This window comes from Narcine bancroftii, chromosome 6 (genome assembly GCF_036971445.1).
Source record: "Narcine bancroftii isolate sNarBan1 chromosome 6, sNarBan1.hap1, whole genome shotgun sequence".
Taxonomy (NCBI): domain Eukaryota; kingdom Metazoa; phylum Chordata; class Chondrichthyes; order Torpediniformes; family Narcinidae; genus Narcine; species Narcine bancroftii.
Window position 1 is genome coordinate 52,942,347 of NC_091474.1, and position 23,354 is coordinate 52,965,700.

At 42.0% G+C, this 23,354-nt stretch overlaps 1 protein-coding gene across 9 annotated transcripts in view; it reads left to right on the forward strand.

Annotated features, from left to right (window-relative positions):
* The window catches only part of zzef1 (zinc finger, ZZ-type with EF hand domain 1), a 315,777-nt gene that overhangs the window by 122,945 nt on the left and 169,478 nt on the right, over window positions 1–23,354 (forward strand). For all 9 annotated transcript variants that reach the window (XR_011340087.1, XM_069884994.1, XM_069884997.1 and 6 more), the window contains exon 24: window positions 22,548–22,749. Coding sequence is in view for 8 of the 9 variants with exons in the window: in XM_069884994.1 (XP_069741095.1) it covers window positions 22,548–22,749 (202 nt within the window). In the remaining variant the exon portion in view is untranslated. The remainder of the gene's footprint in view (window positions 1–22,547; window positions 22,750–23,354) is intronic.

Genomic DNA, 23,354 nt, shown 5'->3' on the forward strand with positions numbered 1-23,354 from the left:
ATTACTATTAGTCCCCCTCCCTCTTTTCTCTCATTCCCTCATCCCTGTCTCCTTTCCTCTAACTCCCCACCCCTTCCCTTCCTATCTTTCTTAGCCCTCTGCTCTTTCCTCTATCCATTCTCAGCTTTCTCTTCTACCCTCCCACCTGCATCCACCTATTCCCTTTTACCTGATAGCCTGTACTCCTCCACCTTTCCCTCTCCTCATCTCCTCCACCCCCCATCTTTTTATTCCCACCTACCTGTTTTTCCTGATTATTGATCAAGGGCCCAGGCTTGAAAAGTTGGTTATCTTTTACTTCCTGCACGACCTGCTGATGTTCCCCACTCGACCCCACCATCTGCAGATTTCCTTGTTTAACTCCTAACTGCAAGCTTCATGGCATATAGTGGCAGAGCCCGCACAAGGGTTCTGTCTGCCCAATGCGCGACAGGTTGCAGTTGCCATTGGAACAGTGAGGTTGTTTACTTCACTGCAGAGGAGATGGTTAATTTACAATTTTCAATTAATTGAGTTGAGTTAAATTATAAAGAACATGTAGAGCATTTTGCATATTTTAATTTCTGGATGGTTTTCAAATATTTTTTGAAGATCAGAGTCCATCGGAAGCATTCAAGGCCTTTGATAGGATTGAGTGCTGGTGGCTGTCAAAAGTTTCTTCAGCAGAATTTTGCTTGAAGCTCATTTGTGGGAAATAGGATTTTAGAGAAGATCCTGATATTCCACAGGGCCTCACCATTTAAGATTGGGAAACCTCATACAATGTCAATGCTTGCAAGTTTGTACTTGTATCTGAGGCATAATTGAGCAATGTCGTGTGGCCAGCAAGTTGTGGCCCGTATTCTCAGCCAAAACTTGTATTTAATACTATGAAAGCACTCCATTGTCAGAGATGCCAGAGGTTTAATGTGTTGGTCAACCCATGAGCTACCAAACCTGTCTTTTAGATACAGAACAGTAGAAGGCCATTCTGGCCCATGAAACATGCCGCCCCATTAACCTATCAACCCTGTACATTTTGGAGAGTGGGTGGAAACCAGAGTACTCAGAGGAAGCCCCTGCGGACATGGGGAGAGCGTGAGGCTGCATAATGACAACACAATAGAAGAATTTGTGCTGGCGTTTCTGAGTATAACTGATTAGTAAGATTGTTGGAATCCCACGGACTCTGGGTGAAGGGAATAACTTTCATGCAGTTATTTTCTGTGGATTAGTTTTTGTAAGCAACACTCACAGTATTGAAATCCCATGATCTCATTCTAGACCTGATCAGAGTTGGCTGCCTTGGCATTAGATTATCAGTTGCCCTTTTCTGTCCAGAACCAAATTTTAACAATCCAGCTGATGGATTTCAGCACCACCACCTTTGACTCCAAACAAGCAGGACAGGGCACCAGCTTTGCTGTACAATACTCTATATAAAAATGGGATCTGGGGCCTGTGTCCATTTCTGGAACATCATCACTACAAAATATAAAGCTTTCTGAAGATGTCTCACTTTTATGGGGAAGATGGTTGTGCAGATTAGCCATCAGTTCAAAAAACATTTGTTTGAACTTGATGCCATGAGGTGCTAATCATCAATGAAAGTTTAAAAAAGTCACGCAAAATGCAACCTAATATTAAAGCTGTTTATAAATGCCCAGCCTCAGTTGAACATAATCCATTTGTCCTTTGTCAATAATGTTCTTTTTATGGCTCTAACAAATATATTTGTGGCAGAGGGTCAGTAAACAAATACAATTTTGATTTATAAGCTAAGATAGCCCAACAGAATCCTACCTTCACTCCACATAATTTGGCAATGGTTTCCTTGTACACCTAAGAATATAAGTAGTTCTAAGATTCCCACCTTAAATACATGGAGGTGAAGATAGGTGGTAGTGAGTTTCTTGTCATAGACACAGTACATAGACATTTGCTCAGGTATTTTATAAAAATAAACTCCAATAGTCTATGTAATAGAATTAAAAAGCGACGATAAATACAAAAGATGAATAATAAATATTCACAGTTATCCTTGTGCAAAACAAATGTGACTTTGTGATAGTTCAAACTGTCCTACTGTGGTGTCAGATCAGTCCCTGATCAGTGTAACAGTGGAGAGTTGAAAGTCTGTTAGCTGTTGGAAAGAAACTATTCTGCTTATTCCTTGACGAAGGGCTCAGGCCCGAAACGTCAGCAAATATATCTTTGTCTCCTATTGGCACTGGGAGACCAGCTGAGTACCTCCAGCATTTCGGTGTGTTTTTACTGGAGTCCCAGCGTATGCAGACTTTCATGTTTCAAACTGTTCTTGAACCAAGAGGTGGTGATCTTTAGTTTTCAGTATCTTCTATTTGAAGGTAGCAGTGAGAAGATGTTGTAATCATGGTGATGGGGGCCTTTTTGGCATTGGCTTTCCTTCTTTTTTTTAAACTTTAAGATTTTATAACATGAATAACATATAGGATTACATTTAAAAAAAATTAAGAATAAAATAATAAAATTACAATACAGTATCAGTAATCTAAATAAACTATACCCTCCCCAATAATTATTACACATTAATAACCCAACTCAAATTAGTCTAACCCCCCTTTCCCCCCAAAATAAAGAGTGAAGAATTAATAAAATTAATAATATATGTGAGAAAAATAAACCCACTTACAAAAAAAAACAAAAACATAACCGATTAAAATACTAACAAAAAGAAAAGTAATTAATACTAAGATATCAGACTTAAAAAACATATTTAAATCAAACTTAAATGCATATATTTAACAAACGGAGTTAAGATGAAACATATATTTAACTCAAACTTAATATAAAAAATTAGTAAAGTTAGTAACATTGTCTATCAAAAATTCTTAAACAATAATCAATTCTTAAAAAAAATTGTAGCATGAAAAAAAAGATGAAAAAAAACTTTCTCTATAGAGATAAACCTTCACCAAATATCAACTAACTTCACATCTATCATCTTCTTTGGCTTGGCTTCGCGGACGAAGATTTATGGAGGGGGTAAATGTCCACGTCAGCTGCAGGCTCGTTTGTGGCTGACAAGTCCGATGCGGGACAGGCAGACACGGTTGCAGCGGTTGCAGGGGAAAATTGGTTGGTTGGGGTTGGGTGTTGGGTTTTTCCTCCTTTGCCTTTTGTCAGTGAGGTGGGCTCTGCGGTCTTCTTCAAAGGAGGTTGCTGCCCGCCAAACTGTGAGGCGCCAAGATGCACGGTTTGAGGCGATATCAGCCCACTGGCGGTGGTCAATGTGGCAGGCACCAAGAGATTTCTTTAGGCAGTCCTTGTACCTTTTCTTTGGTGCACCTCTGTCACGGTGGCCAGTGGAGAGCTCGCCATATAACACGATCTTGGGAAGGCGATGGTCCTCCATTCTGGAGACGTGACCCACCCAGCGCAGCTGGATCTTCAGCAGTGTGGACTCGATGCTGTCGACCTCTGCCATCTCGAGTACTTCGACGTTAGGGATGTAAGCGCTCCAATGAATGTTGAGGATGGAGCGGAGACAACGCTGGTGGAAGCGTTCTAGGAGCCGTAGGTGATGCCGGTAGAGGACCCATGATTCGGAGCATAAACCACCATCTTAAAACAAAATTCAAACCTCATTAAGCATTGTACAATTCACTTTTAGTACTCTTCCACCATTTTTCCCTTTTACTCTTAATAAAAGCTCCAATACCACATTTAAATATCCCCAATCATTACGTTAAAATTCAGATATCCAAATAATAAAAACACATCTACAACGAAATCTATATTTTCAACAAATGGAGCATAAACCACAAACAAAATTCAAGCCTCATTAAGAATTGTACAATTCAATTTATAACTTTCACCATTATTTCCTTCGTTCTATATCTAAAATAGCAAAATAATATACACCAGAATTACCACTCCTTTACCTTAAAATTAAAGAAAAAATATTAAAAAAAACTTATCCATCCCATTCACATTTAAATTTCAAATATTCCTTATCTACTGAATAAACTTTACAAAAAAAACCACATCAATTTTTAGTTTTTTAAACAATCAAATACTTTCTTATGCTTTTTTTTTAATAAACAAAAAAAAAACCCTTCACTCTTTAATTTAATAATACAAAAAAAAGGAAAAAAAACGGGTAGGAGGTTAAAAATACCCCCTCCCGTCTAAACCGTGCAATGTGGTAACTCCCAAAAAAAAAATGGGTGTGAGATAACTCACACGTAGCAGATGACTTTCAGGAAATAGTGCCTATCCAGTTCTCTCCCCCAACTCTCACTTCATCTTAAACTAACATCATCATTATTTAATATCTCTTTTTTAAAAAAAAAATTAGAAAAAAAAAGGACAACTCTTCTTTTAATCAGCTCCAACTGCCGAGTCACCATTACAACCATTCTTTCTTGGAGCATGGCTCTTTTCTTCCATCTCTTGTCTCCTTAGAGATCGCGGCGGACTATGTCTCTGTTGAAACTGAGTAATTGGCAGCTCTTGAGCAAATGCTATAGCTTCCTTTGGAGAATCAAAGAACTTTGGTTGGCAACCATCTTGAAAAACCTTCAAAACAGCTGGATATCTAAAGGTTGCCTTGTAACCTTTCTTCCACAACAACTCTTTAGCAGGATTGAATTCCCGTCGTTGGTACATAACTTCTTGACTCAAATCCGCATAGAAGAAAACTCGATTATTTTGAATCATCAAGGGTGATTTTCTCTGTTGTGCATTTCTAATAATTCGTAAAATTATTTCTCTGTCGTAATAATTCAAGCAACGAACCAAAACAGGTCTTGGACTTTGACCTGAAATAGGTCTTCTACGCAAGGCTCTGTGAGCACGTTCCAGTATTATACCTTCCGGGAAATGTTCTTGACCCAGCACCTGCGGAATCCACTCAGTAAAAAGTTTTCTTGGGTCTGGTCCCTCCATACCTTCCGGCAAACCAATAATCTTTATATTGTTCCGTCTGGATTGGTTTTCCAAATAATCAGTCTTTTTCACCAAATTTTTATTTTGAGTTTGTAAGTCTTCAACCATTTTGGTCACATCAAGAACTTGATCCCGTATTTCGTCTATATCTTCTTCACACGAATTAAATTTATCTCTCACTTCAAGCTTAAAAGCTCCAAACTCAGCCATCTGTTGAGAATGTATTTTCACCAGGGTATTAAACCTAGTACCAAGTTCAGTCATAATCTTGGATAATCCCTGCATTGTATAAGATAATTTAGATTCAAGATTCACAAGAATCTTTTCAATTGGAAGAGATTCTGGCTCAACAGATTCCTGCTTCTTCTGCATAACCAAAGGATCTTCTGTTCCTTCCTTCATTCTTGTTGACTTCCTTGTAGTGTGACTGCGTGTGGAAACCCCAGCCACAGCCTCTCCAGCAGTGACTGGGGGACGCTGGCCGGGGTTTTCCCCAGTCCATAATGTATTAAGTTCTCCCAGTACATCAAGTTGTATAGGTTCTTGTATCTCAAGAGGTGCAGTTTGCAGCACCACCACTACAGTTGACAAATGCCTTTCCCCAGCCGGTGTTTCAGCTGGTAATACTTCAGCTGATGATACTACAAGCGGTTCATTCATAACATTGCCGTCAGATGCTACTGCGCATGTGCGAACCTGAGTAACTCTTTGTTCTAAAGGCTGTTTGACGCCCTCTTTAGGGGGCTCTACCGATGTAACATAGAGCTCTGCATCCGAATACTGTACCTCTCTCCTGGGATCCATTTCACGCTGAGTCCCGGTGTCTTTCCTGTAGGTAGGCTCCAAAACTTGAACTTTTGGAAAATGTAGTTTTTTGATGATCTGTTGTCGTTTTTTTTTGCTCTTTTCCACCAATTGTACCATCATAAGTTAAATTAACAGCATTGAAATTATCTAAACTTTTAAAGAATTTTAACGGGCATTTCTAGACAAAACAATAAGATAGTGTCAGGAGAGGACTGGAAGGCACGTCTGATCCTTACGCCATCTTGCCACGCCCCCATCTTTCCTCTTGAGGCACTTGCGTAGTGTTCAATGGGTGGGAGATCGGAGCCTGTGATGGACATGGGTATGTTTGCTACCTTCTTTGTTCTTGGGCATTTGAATTGCCAAACCAGGCTGAGATGTGACCAGTCAGTATAATTTCCACTGTGCACTTCTAAAAGTTTGATAAAACATTTGATGACAATCTCAAATTTCTTGGAAAGTAGAGGCGTTGGTGTGACTTCTTCATGGTGTCTCAATGTGTTGGCTCCAGGAGAGGTCTTCTGGAATGCGGGCCCAGAAACTTCAAGGGTCTGACTATCTCCACCTCTGTCCTGTTAATACAGAGAGGTATATAGTCCTTTAGCCTCTCCATTTTAAAATCAACAACAAGCTCCCTGGTCTTGGTAACGTTGAGTACACAATCGTTGTTCTGGCACCACCCAAACAGGTTCTCCATTTCCATTCTGTATTCCAACTCATCATTTCCAGTTATTCGGCTAACAATTGTCAGCAAATTTGTGGATTGAGCTGGAGCTGAACTTAGCTCTTGAGTCATAAGTGTACAGGGAATAGAGCCTGGGACTAAGTTGAATGTTGAAGATCATGGTGTAGTTGCAGAGGGTGCATTAACTTACTCAAATCACAGCCTGAGTGAAAACGCCACACTCTATTCACAATTCTTCATGGTTAGCATCTTTCTTTCTTTATAATATATTTTTATTAGGTTTAACATATAAGCATACATAATAAATGACAATTGCATAATAAATCAGTAGTCTACAAGCAAATACAAGCAAAGGGAGAGGGAAAATCTGTAAGTAATAAAATGTGCACCTCTACATCTGGTAATAAACATAATGAATGTAACCATGTCAGACCCATCATTACACTGTTATATTAAAATAATAATGATAATAAAGAAAAAAACCTAAAGGATTAAACTAAACTAATCTAATCCCCTCCATCTGATCAAGGTGACCTTTTTTGAGAAGAAAAAGAAGGCAATAATGATGTGGAATCACTGGCGACCCCCGGAGAATAGGCAAAGAATTCCCGGAATGTATAATACTTATTAACTCTTCTAATTATAATAAAAGTCTAAGAATGGGCCCCAAAATTTCATAAATTGGAACTTTCTATCTTTAATATTGTATCTGATTTTCTCTAAACTTAAATAGAACATTACATCATGTAACCACTGTGTATGAGTAGGGGATGAATCTCCTTTCCATTTCAATAAAATATCTGGCTATCAATGTAGTAAAAGTTAAGACTTTTTCTTGAGATGCTGATAAAGGTTCATTTGAGTTGCGAGAAAAACTAAACAGAGCAATTAACGGACAGGGTTCTGAATTAATCTTGAAAATTGTTGATAGAGTTTGAAAAATCTCTTTCCAAAATCCTCTAAATTTGGGCATTCCCAGAACAAATGAATCAGAGAGGCTTCAAAAATTTTACATTTCTCACAAAAAGGATCAATATTTGCACAGAAACGGGATAATTTAAGTTTGAACCTATGAATTCTGTGCACCACCTTAAATGTAATAAGGAATGTCTCGCACCAAATAAGGAATCATTAATTAAGATGAGAGGTGAATATTAATCTTCATCTGAAAATGTTATGGGTGTCAAATCTCATTCCAAATCTCTTTTGATCCCAGCCATTGGGATTAAATTTAAGTCCAGTAAATTATATTAACTACATGCTATTAATCCACATGAAAATAAAATTGTATGTTAAAAAGTAGATCAAGAATCTTAGTATTAGAATTTTTCAGAAAATCCAAATGCTTGGACTGAACAAAATGTCTAATTTGTAAATATCTAAAGAAATGCCTATTCGAAAGATTAAATTTGGCTGTTAATTGTTTGAAAGAAGCAAAATCATTTTGAATAAAAAGATCTTTGAAACTTTGAATGCCTTTTCTATGCCATTCCCTGAAACTTATATCTAACACAGATGGTTGAAATAAATGATTATCTATAATTGGACTAGCCAATGAAAAACCATTAATTTAAAACCCAAATTCTCAACCTATTTTTCATAAATGGATTATTTGTTAATTTGGAAAAGGAAAATGGTAAGAAGAATCCTAAAATTGCCAACTTGGAGGTTTTTTTTAGTAAACTGTAATTCCATTTCTACCCAGGAAGGGGCAATTTACTGATTTATCCAAATGTAATAATAAAAGTAAATTAAATATGCTGATTGCCCAATAGTACAATCTAAAATATGGAAGTGATAACCCCCATTTAATGTAGATTTTTGAATATAGACTTTACTTATTCACACTTTTTATCCCTTGCTAAATATACACAGAAATAACTCAATCCAGCAAGCTGAAAATGGGCGGGAATAAAATTTAGTAACGCTTGAAAAAGATGCAAGAATTTGGGTAAAATATTCATTTTAATCGCATTAATACGTCCCATCAATTTAGTAGATAAGAGAGACTAACCCGATAGTGATTGTTTAAACTGATCAAACAATACCCAGAAATTCTCTTTCAGTAAATTTTAAAATTTTTTCTTAATTGTATTTCTTAAATATTGAAAATGTTCTTTCACTATTTTGAACAGAAAATTTGAATATCCTTCAAAAGCACCTTTCGAGGGCAAAAGTTCACTCTTGTGTAAATTTAACTTATAACCTGAAAACTGACTGAATTTATCAAAAATAGTTGATGTGCTTGGAATAGAAATTTCAGGATTTGAAATAAAGAGCAATAAATAAAGAAACATAAAGTGATACTTGATCTTCAATTCCTCCTCTAATTATCCCATTAAATCCTCTACACGCATCAGCTAATGGTTCCAATCAAAAACCAAAGGACTTAAAGGACAACCCTGTCGTGTTCTCCTATTGAGATTAAACTTGGCCGATCATTGTAAATTAGAGTGGACCAATGCCTTAGGACTTAAATATAATAATTTAATCCATATAATAACATCTGGACCAAAATTAATTTGCCCAATGAAGCAAATATCTACTCCCATTCAACTCGATCAAATGCTTTTTCAGCACCTAATAATAAAACACATTCAGGTAGAAAATTGTTTGTCAAATTGGAGGCCGGTGACTAGTAGAGTTCCTCAGGGATCGGTCGTGAGTCCACTATTGTTTGTTATATATATTAATGATCTGGAAGAAGTGGTGGTGATTTGGATAAGTAAGTTTGCAGATGATAATTGCGGCAGGGTCCCTTCTGTCATTTAAGGAAAGGTTGGATATGTACATGGAGGTGAGGGAGTTGGAGGGATATTAGTGGAGAGCGAGAGGATTGAGCTAGTGGAGTTGTTCAAGTGAACCGGTGTGGACTCGAAAGGCCGACATGGCCTTTTTCCGCTCTGTAAATGGTTATATGATACAAAGATTGGTGGTATTGTGGACAGTGAGGAAGATTACCGTAGCTTAAAAAGAGATATAGGAAAGCTAGAGGATTGGGCTGAGAAATGGCTGATGGAATTTAACACGGATAAGTGTGAAGTGCTGCATTTTGGAAAGACAAATCTAAATAGGTCATATACATTGAATGATAGACAATTGAGGAGTGCAGAGCAACAAAGGGATTTAGGAGTTATGGTAAATAGTACCCTCAAAGTTGATACTCAGGTAGATTGAGTGGTGAAGAAGGCATTTGGAATGTTTGCCTTCATAAATCGGAGTATTGAATTCAAGAGTTGGGATGTTATGATGAAATTGTACAAAGCATTGGTGAGGCCAAATTTGGAATATTGTGTGCAGTTTTGGTCACCAAATTATAGGAAGGATATAAACAAAATAGAGAGAGTGCAAAGAAGGTTCATGAGAATGCTGACAGGATGTCAGGGTTTGAGTTACTGAGAAAGGTTGAGCAGCCTGGGGCTTTTTTCTCTGGAGCGTAGAAGATTGAGGGGGGATTTGATGGAGGTGTTTAAGATTTTAAAAGGGACAGAGAGAGTCAACGTGGATAGGCTTTTTCAATTAAGAGTGGGGGATATTCAAACCAGAGGCCATGGTTTGAGATTGAAGGGGGAAAATTATGCGGGGAACATGAGGGGAAATTTCTTCACGCAAAGGGTGGTTGGGATGTGGAATAAGCTTCCGGCGAAGGTGGTTGAAGCAGGAACGTTATTTACATTTAAGGAAAGACTGGATAATTACATGGAGGGGAGAAGATTAGAGGGGTATGGACCAGGTGCTGTTCAGTGGGACTAGGAGGGTGGGGATTTGTTCCGGCATGGACTAGTAGGGCCAAACTGGCTTGTTCTGTGCTGTATATGGTTATATGGTTATGGTTAAATTGATGGAATAGAAGGCATAATTTGTATATTCCCGCATCGGACTTGTCAGCCACAAACGAGCCTGCAGCTGACGTGGACATTTACCCCCTCCATAAATCTTCGTCCGCCAAGTCAAGCCAAAGAAAGAAAAGAAGAAGAAAGTTAATGTATATTATAATAAGAGTAATGATTTTTTAAATAAAACCAGTTGATCTGAATCTATAATGGTTGGTAAGTTTTTTTCTGTGCTAAAAGCTTTGATAGAATCTTCATATCAACATTAAGTAATGATATTGGTGTATAAGGAGTACATTCTGTTGGCACTTTCCCTTTTTTTTTAAAAATAAGAGAAATACAAGCCTTGCTATATAATAAAGGTAGTTTCTCTTCTTTAAATGAGTCAGCTAGTTGTTACAGAATGATTTATAAAATTCTGAAGGAAATCCATCTGGTCCAGGAGCTTTACCTGATTATAGTGAGGAAACAGCCACAGCTATATCCTCCTGCGAAATAGGTTTCTCCATACTAGCCTGTTTCTTTTGAGAAACTATAGGCAAATTCATTCGATCCAAGAAAACCAATATTGAAACATAATCATTCTTAAATTCAGAAGTATAAAAGTTAGCATCTTTACGGTTAGCATAGGGGCAGTACAGTTAGCATGGAAGTTCGTGCAATGCTGTTATAGCACTAGTGATTGGGACTGGGGTTCGAATTCGATGCTGTCTGAAAGGAGTTTGTACCTTCTCCCCAGATCTGTGTGGGTTTTCCTCAGGGGGTGCGGATTCCTTCCACCATTTGAAATGTTCTGTGGGTTGTAGATCGTTTGGGTGGCACAGGCTTGTGGGACTAAGTGGCCTGTTATTGTGCTGTATGTCTAAATTTAAATGAAAAAAGCAACTGTCACTCCCAGCACTGAAATCTTGTGAAGAGAACAACACCTTCACCAATTCCTTCTCTTCTCAGCAGTTGTTTAAGGCTGAAATTTACTGTTTATGACTTTAACATTGTATGATGACAGACCTCTAGAGGTGAGCATTTCGGTGGTAATGACCATGACTCCTTGAGCTTTAGTATAGCTATGGAAAAGGATAAAAACAAACAAAATGGTAAAGTGTTTTATTGGGGAAGGGGCAATTGCAATAGACTAGTGAGAGTAAATTGGGAACAGATGTTTTCTGGAGAAAGCACAGAAGTAATGTGAAGGAAGATTAAGGACCACTTGTGCGAATTTCTGAGCAAGTTGAGGCAGGGAAAAGTTGATAGAAAAAGGGAACCATGGTTGACCAAACACTTGAAGAAGCTAGTTAAGAGGAAGAAGGAAGCATACATTAGATATAGGAAGCAGGAAACAGGACATGCTAATGGGAGCTGTATGGTAGCCAGGAAGGAACTTAAGAAAGGACTTAGGAGAGGCCATGGTGGGAGTCACATGATGGAGTAGTGGCTGGTTGGGTAAAACCAGCCCTCTCCAGAAAAAAAAGTCTGGAAAAGACAAAGCTCAACAAATATAAAATACAAGAAATAGAAGATAAAGTTACAGAGAAGAGAAGATGGCACCCAAGAAGGAGAAAGTAAAAACAACTGGAAAAAAAGAAAAGTCACTGGAGAAGAAAGAAGAAGGCCTTACCTCCACAAGGAACAGGGAGCTGTGGTGGTGAGGAATGCCTGATCCCCAAGGTTGGTGTCTGCCCTGCAGAATTGCAACCTCCCGACCGGTGGACTTCAAAAATGCCTCTCGGAGCCAAACAAAAGTCCGCAATCAAAGGAGAAAGAAAACACTGGCGGGAAGGGGGCTCGGCAGAAGAGCGGGCAGCCACAGCATGACCAGCTGAGGGACGCCCGACACCAGGGCACTCAGCTGGAGGATGAGGATGGCGGCAGAGGAGGGAGCGTGGAAACAGACGAAGGAGAAAGACTATGGGGTGACTGACAAGAGGATCAATGGCAGGAGGCCTGAGAGACATGCAGCCCAGGAAGGGAGGACCAACAGCAAGAGGCCCAACAAGAGGAGGCCTGTCAAAGAGATATAAGCAACTCATCAGGGAAAACGGAAGGGACACAGACACAAAGAAGAGAAGAAGAAGACACAAACACAGGTACAGACACAGAAGAAGAGGAAGATGACCAAGATCTTCACAGAGAAATAGTAGGTAAAACAGATGGACAGAATATAGATAAAGCCTTTTTTGAAGAACAAATGAGATAATTAAAAGAATGGTTATCTTTAGAATTTAGTGTAATTAAAAGAAAAATGAAAAGAGCAGAATAAAAAATGCAAAGTTTAGAACTGGTCATGACAGAAATAGGGAAAAGAGTAGAGAATGTGGAAGAGCGGGAAACAGCTGTAGAAATGGAAGTAAATGACTGGAGAAAATTGGAAGAAAGTGACAAAAAAATTAAAGAGTCACAAGAGTTGTTATCTCAGAAAATTGAGATGTTGGAAAATTATAGTTGGCGAAACAACATAAAAATAATGGGCCTGAAGGAGGGTTAAGAAGGCACAGACATGAAGGAATTTATAAAAGGATGGATCCTGGGAACGACAGAAATGCAAGAAGAAATGGAAATAGCAAGGGCACACAGAGCACTAGCTCTGAAACCACAGGCACATCAAAAACCAAGATCCATCTTAGTAAATTTTTGAGATATATGACAATGGAAAATATACTGGAGAGAGCAAGGAATAAAGTTAGAGAAGATAATAAGCCATTGGAATACAAGGGTAAAAAAATATTTTTTTACCCAGACATAAGTTTTGAACTCTTAAAGAGGAAGAAGGAGTTTAATACAGCGAAAACGATTTTATGGAAAAAAGGTTATAAATTCACGTTAAGACATCCAGCCGTGCTTAAAATATTTATACTCGGGGAGCCAAACAGACTGTTCTCGGATCCGGAGGAAGCACAAGAATTCGCAGAACGTTTGCAAGACAGAAGGAGAGATGAAGAGATGTAACAAGAATGAAGAACGGCGATAAAGTATATATAAAGATGTAAAAACAATGTATATGTAAATAACTAAAGAGGGAAAAGAGAAGGGAAGGAAGGAAGTAACGGGGGAAAAAAAAGAGAGAGCTTTGTTATATGTGTAAAAAAATATGCATTTTCGGGGGGCTGGTGGGGGGAGAGGGAATAACCGTCACTGCTTGCGAGCAAGATCGCAATCCAAATGGAAAGGGGAGTTGTGTTTGCCTGGCAAGGGATATTTGGGGTTAAGGTATTATTGGGTGTGGGAATTGTTGGAGTATTTTTTGTTTTGAATGTGTTGTCGTACACTGAGTTTAAAAAGGGAAAACTAAGAGGGGAAAAGGGAGATGGAGGAAGCGGAAAAGAGGTGTAAGCAAGATATAAGATGGCTACGTTGAACTATAAGACTATAAACATTAATGGAATACATAACCAAATGAAAAGGAAGAGGCTACTAAATTTACTGAGGAAAGAAAAAATTGATATAACATTTGTGCAGGAAATGCATCTAACTGAAGTGGTACATAACAAATTAAAGAGAGACTGGGTAGAACACGTAGCAGCAGCATCATATAATTCAAAAGCTAGAGGTGTAGCCATATTAGATAACAAAAATGTACCAATCAAAATAGAGGAGGAAATAATAGATCCAGCAGGGAGGTATGCAATTATAAAGTGTCAGATATACCCAGAATTTTGGAATTTGCTCAATATATATGTACCTAACGAGGAGAATCATAAGTTTATGCAGGATATTTTTTTGAAGATTGCAGACACACAAGGAAATATATTGATGGAAGGGGATTTTAACCTTAATTTGGATCCAATGTTGGATAAAACTGGACAAAAGACTAGCAAGAAGAATAAAGTAGCCAAATTTATGGTTAAATCATTGCAGGAAATGAAACTTATGGATATATGGAGGAGGCAACACCCAAGAGAGAAGAAATTTTCATATTATTTGAGTAGGCATAAAACATACTCAAGGATTGATGTGTTTTTGTTGTCAGCCCACATTCAAGGGAGAGTTAGAAAAACTGAGTACAAAGCTAGACTATCAGATCATTCACCCCTGTTATTACCAATAGAACTGGAGGACATGCCATCAAGAACATATAGATGGAGGTTAAACTCCATGCTACTTCAAAGGCAGGAATTTAGAAATTCGAATGCCAAATTAAAACATATTTTAAAATAAACACAGGATCAGTGAAAGACAAATTTATATTATGGGATGCAATTAAAGCCTTCATTAGAGGGCAGATAATAAGTTATGTGACTAAGATGAAAAAGGATTACAATCAGGAAATAGAGCAGTTGGAAAGGGAGATAGTAAGTACAGAAAAGGAACTAGTAAAAAGGGATGATATAACGAAAAGAGAGAATTGGCGGACAAAAAAAAAGAAGCATTACAAATGTATAAGGTGGAGAAGAACATAATGAAAACAAAGCAAAAGTATTATGAACTGGGAGAAAAAACACTTTCAATTTTAGGCTGGCAACTTAAAACAGAATAAGCTAAAAGAACTGTATTGGTATCAAGGAAAAAGGACAAACAAATTACATATAACCCAGCAGAAATTAATGAAAACTTTAAGGAATTTTATGAATAATTATACCAAACTGAGAACAAGGGGAAAGATGATAAAATAGAGGAGTTTTTAGCTAAAATTGAACTGCTGAAATTGCAAGAAGAGGAACAAAACAAACTAATAAAACCATTTGAAATAGAAGAAGTACAGAATATATTAAAAAAGCTGCTGAACAATAAAACACCAGGAGAGGATGGATTTCCAATAGAATTTTATAAAACATTTAAAGAGTTATTAATTCCTCCTCTCCTGGAAGTAATGAACCAGATAGAAGAAACACAAAACCTGCCAGATTCATGTAAGACAGCAATAATTACAGTAAATCCAAAGATGGGGAAGGATTCATTAACACCAGCATCATATAGACCAATATCTCCACTTCACTCAGATTATAAAATAATAGCAAAATTATTAGCAAACAGAGTGGCCGATTGTGTACCAAAAATAGTAAAACAAGATCAAACTGGATTTATTAAGAAAAGACGAACAGCGGACAATGTCTGTAAACTTATTAATCTAATTCATGTAGTTCAAGGAAATAAGAAACCAACAGTGGCTGTTGCTTTTGACACAGAAAAAGCCTTTGACAGAGTAGAGTGAACTACTTATTTAAAGTATTTCAGAGGTTCAATCTACCAGAAAAATATATAAATTGGATTAAAGCATTGTATAATGGACCGTTGGCGAAGGTAGCAGTAAATGGATATGTATCGAATCAATTTAAATTAAGTAGGTCAACTAGACAGGGATGTGGTATCCCTCTCATTGTTCGCCTAAGCAATAGAACCTTTGGCAAAACTGATAAGAGTAGAAAATAAAAATAAAAGAGATAAAAATAAAGGAGAAGGAGTATAAAATCAGCTTATTTTTAGATGACATCATCATATACCGAACAGAACCAGAGATATCAATAAAAGAATTACATAAGAAATTGAAGGAATATGGAGAAATATCGGGGTACACGCAAACAAAAGTGAAGTGATGCCAATGAGTAATGCGGATTATACAGAATTTAAAAAAGAATCACCTCTAGCGGCAGCTACACTGCTAACTGAAAGAACACACAACCAGACGGGTTGAGCTCAATGAACAGAACAGATTTATTGCAGGCTGCCTGGCTGGCCTTATACTCCCAGCCTGGACCTGGTTGAGAACCACGCAGATGGCCACCCGGAGGGTGCCCAGGTCGAAGGGGAAACCCTGATGGCACCATTTTGGCCGGCTGCCCCGCCGCATGTGTTATAAGTGGGGCCAGTTCGCCTGCCTAATGGCGTGCTGCCACACAGCCCCCCTCAGAACTGGCGCCGATGTCCTTTTTAGTCGGGCGGCATCGCTTCTTGGGCTGGGCCACAACTACTGGTTCGGTGGGGTCAAGGTGTGCTGGCTTCAGCCTGCCAATGTAAACAGTTCCCTCCTACCGCCGGTCCAGCATGAACGTGGACCCTGAATGCTGGACGACTTTGTGCGGCCCTTTGTAAGGCCTCTGCAGAGGTGGCGTGGTCGGGCCTTGCCAAACAAAAACTTACTCCATAGAGTGCAGCTCGCTGGGGATGTAAGAGGCCCGTGTGTCATGTCTGGGCGGCAGAGGGGTTGCGAAGGAGCCTAACTGGGTCCGGAGGTGGGGGAGTAGTTCATGCGGTGACCGCTGGGTGTTGTGAGGTGCATTGACGAACTCACCGGTAGCGCAAGTGGTGTGCTGTAGACCAACTCGGGTGATGATGCCTGTGGATCTTCTTTGGGCGTGGAGCGGATGCCCAGCAGCACCCAAGGCAGTTCGTCCACCCAGTTGGGACCGGTGAGGCGGGCCACAAGTGCCGAATTAAGGTGGCGGTGTAGTCGCTTGACCAGCCCATTGGCCTGTGGGTGATAGGCCATGGTGGGGTGTAGCTCGATCCCCAATCTGTTGGCGAGCTGTGCCCAGAGCGCAGAGGTGAACTGGGCGCCCCGATTGCTGGTGAAGTGATTCAGGCGACCCAACCATGCAACAGCGCTCAGGAGCAGGAGTCTGTGGAGGCGTCTGGCATCGGGATCGCATCGGGCCAACGAGTGGTGCGGTCCACCACCGTGAAAAGGTAACAGTTCCCCCAGGAAATGGGTAAGGGCCTGACGATGTCCAAGTGAATGTGGCTGAACTGTTCCCGGACGTGCTCGAACTCCTGTACGGGTGCTCTGGTGTGCCTGTGCACCTTGGAAACCTGGCAATGGGTGCAGGTTGTGGCCCAGCCTGTGATCTGCTTCCGCAGCCCGTGCCAGACGAAACGCTGTGCCACCATCCGGACCGTGAACCTGATGGAAGGGTGCAAAAGGTCATGGGCCACTGCTGGGGAACCACTGGTTGCGGGGTGCCCATGGAAACATCACAGAGGATGGTGTCCTCACCGCTAGCAGCCGGAAGGTCCTGGAACCGCAGGCCTGTGATGGCAGTCCTGAAGGCCTCGTCTCCTCATCGGACTTCTGGTCCCGGACGAGCTGGTTGAAGTCGACGCCGGGATTCAGCGCGCAGAAGGCTGGTCATGAGAGTGCATCGGTGACCATGTTGTCCTTCCCCACCTTGTGCCGAATGTCGGTGGTAAACTCTGACACAAAGGAGAGGTGACGGTGCTGGCAGGCTGACCAGGGATCCTTTGCTATGGCGAGCACCTGAGTGAGGGGCTTGTGGTCGATAAAGATGGTAAAAGTCCTCCCCTCCAAGAAATGGTGGAAATGCCGCACCGCCAGGTACATGCCCAGTAACTCACGGTCAAAAGCGCTATACTTGCGCTCTGGTGGGCGGAGAAGCCGGGTGAAGAATGCCAGTGGCTTCCACTGTCCATTCACTTGCTGCTCCAGGACAGTGCCGACGGCTATGGCAGAGATATCAACGGAGAGCACCATATGCAGGTCGCTGTGTGGGTGGGCAAGCATGGTAGCCTTCGTAAGATCATCTCTCATGGCCTCGAATGCTCTGCAGGCCTCTGGAGTCCAGGCAAGCGTTTTGTGTTTGGTCACGATGAGGCCGGCGCGCAGCACCTGTGATGAAACGGTTATAGAAGTTGACCATACCCGCAAACTTCTGCAGTCCCTTGAAGTTGTCCGAGCTTGGGAATTCCTTGATTGCGGCGACCTTCATAGCAGCAGGCGAGGCTCCTTCGGCTGTGATGGCATGGCCTAGGAACTGCGTGGGCTCTTTCCCAAAATGGCACTTGGCTGGGTTGATCGAGAGGCTAAAGTCGGCCAGTCGGGAGAAGAGGGTATGCAGGTGGGCCTGTGTTGTGCCCAATCCCTGCTGGCAATAAGGGTGTCATCCAAGTAAATGAAGGCGAAATCCAAGTCCCTGCCCACTGAGTCCATAAGGTGCTGGAAGTTCTGGGCGGCGTTCTTGAGCCCAAACGGCATGCGAAGGAATTCGAACAAGCCGAAGGGGATGATGATGATGGCCATCTTGGGTATGTTCTCGGGGTGCACCGGGATTTGGTGATACCCGCACACCAGGTTGGCTATAAAGTCTTGGATGTGAGGGATTGGGTAACGGTCATGAACTGTCACCTCGTTGAGCCGCCGGTAGTTTCCACAGGGGCACCAGCTGCCGGAGGCTTTCAGGACCAGGTGGAGCGATGAGGCCCAAGGGCTGTCAGAACGCAGAATGATCTCCAGCTCCAGCAGATGCGAAAACCCTTCACCACCTGGAGCTTATCCGGCGGGAGCCGGCATGACTAGGCTTTGACTGGTGGGCGTTGGGTGGGGAAATGATGGAACACCCCGTGGCGCGGTGAGGCAGCGGAGAACTGTGGCTTGAGGAGGGCTGGAAACTCATCCAGGATATGCTGGAACTCGTCCTTGGCCGTGCTGATCGTGGCCATCTGCGGCTGCTCTGTGCAGGAGGCATTGAGGCGAACAGCCTGGAAGGTACGGCCATCTACCAGACGCCTACCTTGAATGTCAAACAGAAGCCCGTGGGCGAGGAGGAAGTCAGCACCCAGGATGGCGGTCGGAAGAGACAAGATGGTGAATCTCCACGAGAACTTTTGTCAGCCAATCTGGAAGTGGACAGTCTTGTCTTCATACGTCTGGATCTCCGTTGCATTGGCTGCACAGAGGGGAGGTCCTCGAGGCCAATTCCTGGACTCGATGGACGTGGCCGGAATGGCGCTGATCTGGGGTCCAGTGTCAATGAGGAAACGTCGGACACTGACTTGAGTCCTAAAGGTAGAGAAGGCTGTGTCCCTGGCCAGCCGCCGCAGCCATTAACAGCGGCCGGTCTGCTCGTTTCCCTGGAACGAACAGGGCTGACGACACTTCCGAGCCTTGGCTCCCCAGCACTGGTGGTAGAAGCAGAGGCCTGGAGCAGATGCCTTACCTCTGGTTATTTGCTCTTTGTGGCCCCTGTTGGGACTGGGTGTTCCTACAGTGCTAGAGGAAGGCTTGGAGTGGTCATGCCCGTGACTCGCAACCTGCTGGACTGCTGAGCCCTCCGGGAATTGCTCGAGCCATAGCTCTTGAGCCTTCTGATCAACCTTCCTCGGGTCAGCAAAGCTCTCTTGGGCCAGTAGTGGCCGGATATCCTCAAGCAGATGGTTGACAAAAGATGCGCTCAAAAAGTGGGAAGTTGGTGTGATCGCCCATGAGTGCAAGCATCTTGTCCATTAGCTCATTCGGGAACCTGTCCCCCAAGGTGTTGAGGTGCAGCATCCGAACGACACACTGGCGCCTGGATAGTCCGAGGGAGCCAGTGAGCACCAGCTTGATGGTCCCATATTTATCTTCCGTTGGTGGGTGTTGAACGAGGTGCAGCACACGTTTGGCGGTGGCCTGGTCCAGGGCGGCGACCACATGGTAGACCTGGTTGTGTCTGATGAAATCTGGCGGAGGTGAAACTGAGCCTCCGCATGGCCGAACCAGGTCTCCGGCTCCAGAACCCAGAATTCAAACAGCTTGACAGCTATAGCACTGATCCCAGGTTCGCTCATGTTGGGTTCAAAGACGTTTGAACCTGTCGGTGTCACCAACACTACTAACTGGAATAACACACAACCAGATGGGTTGAGCTCAGTGAGCAGAACTGATTTATAGCAGGCTGCCTGGTTGGCCTTATACTCCCAGCCCGGACCTGGCTCATCACCAGGGTGTCACATGGGTCCCCAATTGCAGGCTTCTGAGCCCGGTGCCGTCGAAAGGGAAACCCCCAACGGCACCATTTTGGCCGGCTGCCCCGCTGCGCGTGTTACAAGCGGGGCCGGCTCGCCTGCCTAATGGTGTGCCGCCACAGGCTGTCATTTTGACATTCATTACATTCCTATTGATTAGGAATGGCTTCAGCCTGTCCACAGTAAACAGTTCCTGCCTGCCGCTGATGTCCAGCGTGAACATAGACCCTGAACGCTGAACAACCTTGTTCGGCCTCCCATAAGGTCTCTACAGAGATGCCATGGGCGGGCCACGCCGAATAATAACATACTCGCTGGGGATGTGAGATGCTGTGTGCTATGTCTGGGCAGCGGTGGGGGTGCGAAGGAGTCCAAGCGGGCCCGAAGGTGGGGAAGCAGCTCATGCGGCTACCGCTGGGGGTTGTGATGCGGGTTGATGAACTCACCAGGAGATGCCAGCGGTGCGCCGTAGACCAGCTCAGCTGATGACGCCTGCAGATCCTCCTTGGGCGTGGAGTGGATGACCAGGAGAACCCAAGGCAGTTCGTCCACCCAATCGGGACCGGTGAGGCGGGCCATAAGTGCCGACTTAAGGTGGCGGTGCAGACGCTTGACCAGCACATTGGCTTGCGGGGGATAGGCCGTGGTGCGATGTAGCTCGATCCCCAACCTGTTGGTGACCTGTGCCCAGAGCTCAGAGGTGAACTGGGTGCCGGTTACAAGTGGGGCCGGTTCCCCAGCCTTGTGGTGTGCTGCCACAAAATAAGCTATAAACCTAAACAAAAGTGGGAAAAGTATTTAAGCATAAAGATTAAAAAATGAAGCATGGGAAAAGTTATGTTCTGGAACTATGAAGAATACAATAAACACAAGGTTACGCATGATACAGTATAATTGGTTGTATATATCACTCCTCAAAAATTAAAAGAATGGGATCCAACATTATCAGATAGATGTTTTCGCTGTAAGAAGGAAATGGGAACAACAATACATGCAATTTGGGCATTTCCGAAAGTGAATACGTTTTGGGAAGAACTAAATCAGATATTAAATAAAATCACAAAAAATAATATTCCAAAAAATCCAGAGATCTTTCTTTTTAGTAACATAAGAAGTAAAGAATTAGGCCTCAAATTGGATAAAGCGCAAAAAAAAAGATTATGATAAAAAAAATGTATGATGTCAACTTGGAAAATGGAAGAGAGCCTGAGAGTATAGCAATGATACATGGAAATGAATAAATGTATTCCATTGGAAAAAATAACATATAATTTAAAAATAAAGTCACATTGTTTGAACAAATTTGGGAATCATACATGGAACATAACAGAGAGAACTTGACTCAGACCTCCATCCCTTAAAATGATCAGACAAAACGACTTGATTCAGTGTGTAACAAATAGATGATGCATTTTTCTTGTTTATTTTCCTTTGTGTGAAGATAGTGTTTTATGGTTTTATTGTATTCTATATGTTGAATATTTATGGGTTTTGGAGGGGGGTGAGAAGAGGAGAGGGAGGGAAAGGGTAAAAAAGGGAGAAAATGCCCCTGCGTATATTTAATGAGAAACATTTGTACATATTTTGGTTGATATGGTTCACAGTGTGAAAAATAAAAAAATGATTTAAAAAAAAGTGAAGGCCTTGGTAAGTGGGATTAAGTTCAAGTCAAACTTGTTGTCATTTGGTTGTACAATACAACCAGATATAACAGTGTTCTTGGTGCAAGACACACAACCGAATATAGCAATTCATATGCGGGATGGTATTTAATCAATAGAAATAAATAAATAAATTTTGTTTTGTACAAATGAAAGTCTCAGATGGTTAGTGTGAGCAGTTCCTTTGGTCGTTCAGCATTCTCACTGCCCATGGGAAGAAGCTGTTCCTCAGCCTGGTGGTGCTGGTTCCGATACTCCTTATATCTTCCCTGACTGAAGCAGCTGAAAGATGCTGTGTGTGGGGTAGAAGGAGTCCTCAATGATTTTAAGAATTAAAGAGTACCCCAAGACATTCTATGCATATGTGAAACACAGAAGGATGTCGAGAATGAAGGTGGGGCTACTTAAGGATAAAGGAGGCAACGTGCCTCGAGGCGGAGGAGGTTCTAAATAAATACTTTCCTTCTGTATTCACTAGAGAAAAGGACCTTGGTCAAGGTGAGGTCAGAATAGAATAGGCTTATGTGCTGGACAATATTGAGATTAAGAAAGTGCTGGATCTTCTTAAAGACATTAGGATTGATAAGTCCCTGGGACCAGACAGGATATACCCCATGTTGCTATGGGAAGCAAGGGAAGAGATTGCTGGGCGTTGGTGATGATCTTTGTATCCTCCTTGGCCACAGGGGAGGCCAATGTTATCATACCTTGATGAGCAGCTCAAGCTCGAAATGCTGGTTATGTATGGATACTGTTTGACCTGCTGAGTTTCTCCAGTATTGTGTGTTTTTACATCACTAGAGAAGTGCTGCTTTTTACTGTGCTGTTAATGTTTTATGTTTCTATTTCACATTTGAACGAGCTATGACCATAGCCTGTGTATTTTCATTTGAAAATCATATCCTAAGGATCATTGTGTCTTCTATAGTGAAAACGATGGAATAATGAATAACCCTAGCAACAACTGCTGCTTTGTTTTTCCAGTCGGTGACATTTAAATCTGGCCCAAGGCTGCAGTTTCTCTTCCATTCTGACAACTGCAACAATGAATGGGGTTACAAGTTCATAGTGAAAGCGTACGGACTGCCAGATGTGCGGGTTCCTTGGGTTGCAGATCTACAACTCCTGGTGTCTCGACTGTTGGGTTGTCTTGCCTCCCGCGCGCTGTCATTGAACTCTACATGTGGTAAGATCAAGATTTTCTATCTGTTGACTGAGTGTAAACATTATTTGTGTTTGTTCACTAAAGTTTGCCTGCACCTGCAAATTGGAGGAACAGCACCTTGAATTCCATCCCAGCACTCCAACCAGGTGGCATCAATATTGTCTCTCCTCTGTCTCCCTTCCAGCTGCTGACTCTCTTGCCTTCCTTCTATCTGAGAACCATCCTCCTTAACTCTCTGCCCTCTCCCCATCACTTCTCAGCTTCTTTCTTTTCTACCCCTTCCCCCCCCCCCATTACCTCTTGCCTGTTAGCCTGCTCCTCCCCCCCCACTCCTTTTCATTCAGATATCTGTCTGTTTTTCCTGATTCCTGCCCGAGATATTCACTACCTTTTACCTCCCAGACATGCTGCAGGACCTGCTGAGTTTCTCTAGCACTCAACCCCAGCATCTGCAAATCACCTCCTTTTCTGAGTTACATTAATGGTGTTGTGAGGCCACTTATGTGGACCATACGAGAAGGCCTGCATGTTTTAATTTGCATTGGATGCTGAAGTTAGAGAAATTCACCTCAAAGATCTATCTGATACCAGAAACTGAAGACCCTTTACTTAGCCCCATGATTCCT